Source organism: Pangasianodon hypophthalmus, chromosome 25 (genome assembly GCF_027358585.1).
Source record: "Pangasianodon hypophthalmus isolate fPanHyp1 chromosome 25, fPanHyp1.pri, whole genome shotgun sequence".
In the NCBI taxonomy this organism is placed as follows: Eukaryota; Metazoa; Chordata; class Actinopteri; order Siluriformes; family Pangasiidae; genus Pangasianodon; species Pangasianodon hypophthalmus.
In genome coordinates, this window is record NC_069734.1 from 5,265,697 (window position 1) to 5,272,658 (window position 6,962).

Below are 6,962 nucleotides of genomic sequence, written 5' to 3' on the forward strand. Positions count from 1 at the left end.
GTTAAACAAGGCCATTTCCATCTGTTAATTGATGTGATTACGCATTTGTGCGTAATGGTCGCGGAGGTCTCGAGCTCCACATCAATCACTCCTGTATTGACCTGCCAGAGGCTTGCTCCTGGTTTTCCGCGCATGCCCAGTGGGAGCTCCGAGTCCTTTAATAGAGAGACATGGAAACAGACAAATATGGGGTCTGTTCATTCCTCATTATCAGCTCTACCGAAAGAATTTCAGGAATACTCTAGCTTTAACTAACTAACTAACTCACTGAATAAATAAATAAATAAATAAATAAATAAATAAATAAATGACCATGGTGGTAATAGGCAATCTTGTAATGTATCAAAATGAGACATGACTTATAATTCATATAGATGATGGAAAGTTAAGTATAAGAGTAATTTTATATCAGAGGAATTTTATGGTGTATATGGAATTTTATTTTAGAATATCATTTGATAATGTTTTTTTTTCTGATAAGAAAAATCATAAAGAAGTGATCAGAGGTGTTTACGCACGTTGCCTGTTAAAAGACCATTTATTTGTTTGCTGTTTTTTTCTCAGCCAAACACTGACAGACTGCTTCCTTTAAAGCTTCTTTTAAAGATTTAAAATGGTCTAATGCACAGAAAAAAAAAATCTGAGAGGACGGGGTGGGGGTGTGCGGGGGGTGTGGAGGTGCAAAACACATCTCTGGAAAATCGCACTGTAGATGTGATTGGCAAACACATTATTCTATCCGAGCGTCCCGGGATTATCGTGACGTCACGCCGGTGCCCTGCATGGATGAATGCTAAAGAACTATAGAGGCACAAAATAATGGCACAAGCAGAAGTCCATATCTTGCAAGTGTTACGTTATCCTTTAAGCTTTCTTCTGCACTAGCAACAATATTTATTTATTTGATTTTTTTTGCACTTGATTAGGATTTACTCTTTGTTCCCTTAGGGGGATTATACTAACATATAAAACTAAGGGGCAGGCGTAAACAGACACAGTTCTTCTTAAGTGCAGCTATCTATTATTGAGAGAAAGGCCGAGTGTGGAAATGCGCGCAAGACGGTGGATTTGAACCAGATTTGGCTCCAATCGATCAGAGGAGAAGAATATTGCTGATGGTAACCAAAGACGCAGCTATGTCTTTCTCTCAATTTGGATATCCTTACAATGCAACTTCTCAGGTAAGCAAAAATGAGTGCCATTTATTCTTTTTCTAAAGACTCAACCATGGAAGACCTTCATATTATATTTAGCTCAGCTTTTGAGTACATTATAGCTGGTTTTATGTCATGCACTTCAATAAGTTGTTCCCTGCAACATGTGTTGTGTTGGATGTGTAATATTAGGAACATTGCTCAATTTGAATTATGAATGAACTCACGTGTTGTTGTGGGGTGACAAAAGCCTGTGTACATTACCTTTAAGGTGTAATTACAGAGACTCGGCTCCTCCCTTTACTCTATAGTGTGCGTTAAATTGATGGAGCCTCCTCAACTTTTAACCATGTGCAAGTTCACGACTATAAACTTCAACCCCTCTTTTTGTATAGTTATTTCTTACATTTTTGCTATACTTTCTAGTAGGTCAAAACACAAAAAGTAGAAAGGAGGTTTTTTTTCCTCCTAAAAACATGAGTTGCATCAACTTTTAAGCGCATTATTATATTATTATTTCCGACTTCTATTTAAGAACAGTTTTAGAACATTCACAGACAATATACTGGACAGTTATACAATAATTTATTTTTTAAAAAATAATATGAAGAAAAAATACATCTTACCTTTTTATTTTTTTTCCCTTTATAATTTACCTACAGTGTAGAAGGTCTACACAAGTGCCTGCACCAACGCATAAAAATAACGTCTCCTTCCGTGATTTTCTTCATGCAGTTTTTCGTGTCGTCAAAGCCCAGTACGACTTGCTGCGATTCGATTTCCAGGTCGGTACCGGACGGCTCGAGCGCTCCCCAGGCCGCCGCCGCCGCCGCCGCCGCCTCCTTCTGCTGCCCGCCCGCCTGTGAGAAGCGGCTGGTGACGGGAGCGCGCGCGGAGCTGAGTGCGGCGCTCGGGGTGTACAGCTCCCCGTACGCGCCGGCACACGCTTACGCCAACTACTTCCAGTACGGAGCGGATTCCTCCGCCATCTACTCCACACTGGTACGCCCTGAGCTCAGCACAAAACACTCAGACATGGCTCCCCGATCGATCAAGCCTGTCCGTGCACTATCGATCACTGTTCGGTGTTTAGAACTTCAAGCAGTCCAGTACCTGAAGTAACAAATAAGGGATAATCGTCCAAAAGGACCTGGGACACTTTCTTTTAGTCTGTCTAAAAAAAAATAAAAAAAAAAAAGAAAAGAAAAGAAAAGGTACTAGACTGTAACTAATAGTCTAGTTAATAATAATAATAATAATAACAATAATAATAATAATAATAATAATAATTTCATATAAATAATATAAAAAAAATAATTTTACATGGTCCACCCATACAACACAGATGTATAGCTAGTATAAGTACAAATATATATTTTTTAAATGTATTTTCTTTCTTTCTTTATTGTCTTTTATTTATTTTTTGGTAGTGGCCTACGCTTAGTGTCTACCTGCCCTCACAAACTGAATTAACACCTACAGTATAGGAGTTAACTCTTTACAACATTCCTTGGGGTCCATCCAGACTTCCAAACAGCATAAGAGTTAATTCATCACTATAGATGTTGTTGGGCATCCACAACCATCTCACTTACCTGATGAATTGGCTGAGGTGTGTTAAACAGGGAGCGCACACATACATTCAGGGCTTCTCCAGAAACTACTGCTTATGTATAAGTATATGTAAGACTTCTTAGCATAAGAATTCAGGGTATACTCTCAGAAAGAAGAGTATCAAACTGTATTTGTATTGGTGTTTTGTTCCTTTAGTATGTATCTTTTATGTAGGAAAGGGTATGTGGTGTACCTTTTGGTGTAGTTATCCTTAAGGTCCAATAGCATACCTTAAATTATTTTTAAAGATTTTCAGGTTAAATGATGCATACTAAAGTACAAATGATGTCCCCTTGATGGTACCATGCCAGAGGCAAAGAACAGTACAGTATGATACCTTTATTTCTGTGCATATAGGAAAGTATGCTTTGTTCTGATACTTTATATTATCTGCATAAAAATGTTCTCTATTTGCTCTTTTGGCAGAATCCTCAGTATGATATTAAAGAAAGCACAGGAAGCCTTCATGGTGGGATCAGCCAGCCCAATGCTTACTACCCATATGACCACTCACTGGGCCAGTATCAGTATGACAGGTAAGAAAGTGACCTAATTATAGAGATGTTCTATTCTCTGAGATAAGATCTGAAATTCTTGTCCTATGCAAAAGTCTGCATTTTCATAATTAATTCATAATTAGTAAGCCCACCTTTCTCAGGTATGGGACCGTCGACTTTAACAGCTCAGCCAGGAGGAAAAATGCCACACGCGAGACGACAAGCACTCTCAAAACATGGCTTTACGAGCACCGCAAGAACCCGTATCCTACCAAGGGTGAGAAGATCATGCTGGCCATCATCACCAAGATGACCCTCACCCAGGTGTCCACCTGGTTCGCCAACGCCCGGAGGAGACTGAAGAAGGAGAACAAGATGACCTGGTCACCCAAGAATAAGGCCGTAGATGACAAGAAGGAGATCCTGGATAAGACAGACCAGCAATCTGTCACCAAAGGTATCTGGTCTTCATATCTTTTATAAGACACACAGCTTACCATAATGAACCAAAAAAAAAAAAAAATATATATATATATATATATATATATATATATATATATATATATATATATATATATATATATATATGCTGGTCCTTTACTTGTCTGAGAACCAATCTTTTCAGTATTTCATTCTTGTCCAGACTCTAAAGACTGCAAGGAGGATCGGGACCTGCATCTCAGTGACCTTGACAACATAGAAGATGAGGATGAGGACTGTGACAAGCTGGACAGTGACTGTGAGAAACCCAGCCAAGATATGACATCGCTCCCTCTGCCCTCTCTGCCCATCTCCAGCCCTCCAAAGAGAGATTGCAGCTCTGACCTTCCTTCCCCCTCCAGCTTTCCTGCGTTCCCCTGCAAAGTGAAAGGTGTTATGGCACTCGTTCCTGACTCGGACACTTCAGGCTCCAAACAGCAACCACAACAGCTTCGGGCTTTACATCCTGCCTCCGCTGGTTCGATTTCCCTGCCTAATTTCCAAGTACTGGATCAGAAGCCAAGGATTTGGTCCCTGGCAAGAACCGCTGCTACTGGAATGACCCAGCACAGACAGGAATTACAAACTGAATGCCAGCTACAAGCTGCTCGGGTGCCAATTGTGAGGAGCGGTGGGCATTGTGCGGGTTCCAAGGGTCTCCAAGACCCCACAAACTTGGGGAACTCTGAGAGCTTGTTTGAAGAAGGAGCACCAGGGCTGAATAAGGTGTACAGTGCGGCGAACTACAGAGGCCTACAACTCCACTGTTCCTCATACCAGGCTGTGACAGACTCCTACCAGTACTCCACTATGGAAGGTAGAGAATCTTGGCGCATTTGTCTCTGTTCTTAGAGATATTTGAGTGATTTAGTCTTCAAATCCAGTAACCAGAGGTGGTAGCCTTAAGTGTACACCATTTGTAACTCAAGTATGTATCTTTCACCTAGAAAGGTGAACGTAGCGTGCCTTTAAAGTGTAACTCTAAAAGGTAATTGCAATTTGATTATGTACCTTAAATCATTTATACATGTACAAAGATTATTAAAGGTACAAAAGATGTACCCTTGTGCATGCCACCTCAGTGACAAGAAAAGGCACAGTTTAGTACTATTTTTATTGAGAGTGTGGCAAATGCATTTTTGTCATATCTAGACAGAACATCTTGTAAGAGCAGCACTATTATGGATAATGGCTTGAAAAATCAATTAAAATTACAATTTTCTCCAGCCAAATTCACCCATGCATTATGGACTGGCCATTTGCCCGGTGTACAACTTGCACTGTACAGATTGCGGATGTGTCCTGTGTGCTTTGTAGGATTCTGCAGTGGAGGGAAGTCGGAGACAGAGTCCTCTGAGCTCAGTGACACGTGTCTAACGCTGCAGGATGCCAAGACAACCGCTTTCAGACCTGTGATGAAGAGGTGAGGCAGGTGAGCCCTTTGAGGATGCACACACACACACACACACACACACACACACACACGTTTTTGTCTTACTACCCTTGTGAGGACCTTCCTTCCACTGATACCATTAATTAGCTGTGTTAACAATTATACGTCTACACCTAAACATAACCCTAACTTTAACCTCAGTACCCAAAATAAAACTTTTGGCTCTTTTATTTTATTCTTTTATTTTTCACTCATGTTGACGAGCCAAATGCCCCCACAAGTTCAAAATGATCAACTATTCCTATCCTTGTGGGTACATGTCCTACTAACAGGCTTTCTGTGAAACTGTACATATTTCTATGAATATACAAGCTTTTATATCCAATCAGGTGGGATTACAAAATAGAGTGTGGAGTAAACACATTGTGACTGATGGCATTACAAGCATATGATATAAGCAAATGGATGATGTGCAGATCTTGGAAGAATCATTGGATCACTCTGCCTACCTACCTATCACTTTGTAGCTCAAGCAAAATCTGCACATAAAAGCTACCCATAAAGATTAGATGCATTAAGATATATATCTGAGTATGTTTTGCTTCTTGTCCGTAGGCTGACTGAAGCGTTGTCCTTGAGCACCGGCACGTTTCTGTAACTTCATTTATTCACTGTGGACCCGAAATGAAGAAGATGATGAAGAGGAAGAGAAAAGCGCGTGACCGCCCGGAACTCGCCATGTGCGCGCGACCAGCCAGCCGCTTTGTGAACGCGGAGGTAGCCAGCATTTTGCACAGTATGATTCTTGAAGGTGTTAATGACTTTATGCAATGTTTTAAAAAAAAATGCAACTGTTATAAAATATCCGTGAGTTCTGATGTCCGCACCGGCAATCGTAGTTTAGTGCTCTTATTTATTATGTATTTATAATTTAAATATTCACCCGCTATTTATTTCGCACCATGCGTCTCCTCTGTGTTTTGTTGTGAAATTTATTTCCTGTTCTCAATGTTTACCTTGTTTACCTGTCTTTTTTTTCCTTTGAGAACAAATGTGAAGCTTATTATTGGTCTTTATTTATTTATTTAATTTGAGAAATTGAATATAGAAGCCTAGAGAGTGTTCTATATTCTCGGGAATAATAATAATAATAATAATAATAATAATAATAATAATAATAATAATAATAATAATAATGACCTTGACCCATCAGTATTGCATTTATAAGCTATTTTATAAGAATGCATTTTATCCCAAGCCTGTCATTTCTGTGTCATGATTTCCTTGCTTACTAATGGGCTGATTAAACCTTTAAAATATTTCAAACTCTTCAACTGATCCAAGTTCACCTTCTTGAATTTTGAAGGGTTAACAATAAACCAGATATAGGTCCCTCGTTGTCAGTGTTTAATCTGAAGCACTGAACACAGTTTTCAGGCACAAGTCTATCTGAATGCAGTATTAATCTGTACACCAGAGTCATCCAGCAGCATGAGCTATAGGTGTGTTAAACAGAGTCATATGCAAACACAAAGCACTATATCTCATTGTAAAGCTCAGATTGCTGGGAAAAGAAATGTGAAATACAATCTGGCTACAAAATGTGTTTTTGAACAGCTGGATTCAGGCCTATATGGATACTGTAAGTGTTCTGCTTCCTGTAATTTTCCTAGTCGCTGGTGTGATACCATCAAGGGTACCACCATCCTCTGCACCTTTACTATGTATAGGTTAACTGTGAAGGTGCATGTATTGTACCATGTACATGTTAGCTTTTGGTGTAAAGCTTTAGGGATACATCAGTGGCTCCTAAGGTCAATTATG

At 39.6% G+C, this 6,962-nt stretch overlaps 1 protein-coding gene across 2 annotated transcripts; it reads left to right on the plus strand.

Annotated features, from left to right (window-relative positions):
- The first annotated feature begins 757 nt into the window (after positions 1–757).
- irx6a (iroquois homeobox 6a) lies at positions 758–6,745 on the plus strand. Of its 2 annotated transcripts, none has more exons than XM_026937657.3 (7): positions 758–1,181; positions 1,890–2,156; positions 3,195–3,304; positions 3,427–3,722; positions 3,909–4,562; positions 5,063–5,168; positions 5,754–6,745. In XM_026937657.3, exons 1-7 carry the CDS (start codon positions 1,116–1,118, stop codon positions 5,794–5,796), a joined length of 1,542 nt encoding a protein of 513 aa, XP_026793458.1. In that variant the 5' UTR covers positions 758–1,115; the 3' UTR covers positions 5,797–6,745. The 2 variants fall into 2 exon arrangements, with proteins under 2 accessions (XP_026793458.1, XP_026793459.1); XM_026937658.3 differs by having other exon boundaries at positions 5,063–5,177; positions 5,754–6,743.
- The last annotated feature ends 217 nt before the right edge of the window (positions 6,746–6,962 follow it).

Excerpts from the sequence above, each read along its gene's own strand:
- irx6a (XM_026937657.3), top strand. The coding sequence starts at position 1,116 with ATGGTAACCAAAGACGCAGCTATGTCTTTCTCTCAATTTGGATATCCT. Across the intron at positions 3,305-3,426 it reads GGCCAGTATCAGTATGACAG|GTATGGGACCGTCGACTTTA; the intron begins GTAAGAAAGTGA and ends CACCTTTCTCAG. Across the intron at positions 4,563-5,062 it reads CCAGTACTCCACTATGGAAG|GATTCTGCAGTGGAGGGAAG; the intron begins GTAGAGAATCTT and ends TGTGCTTTGTAG.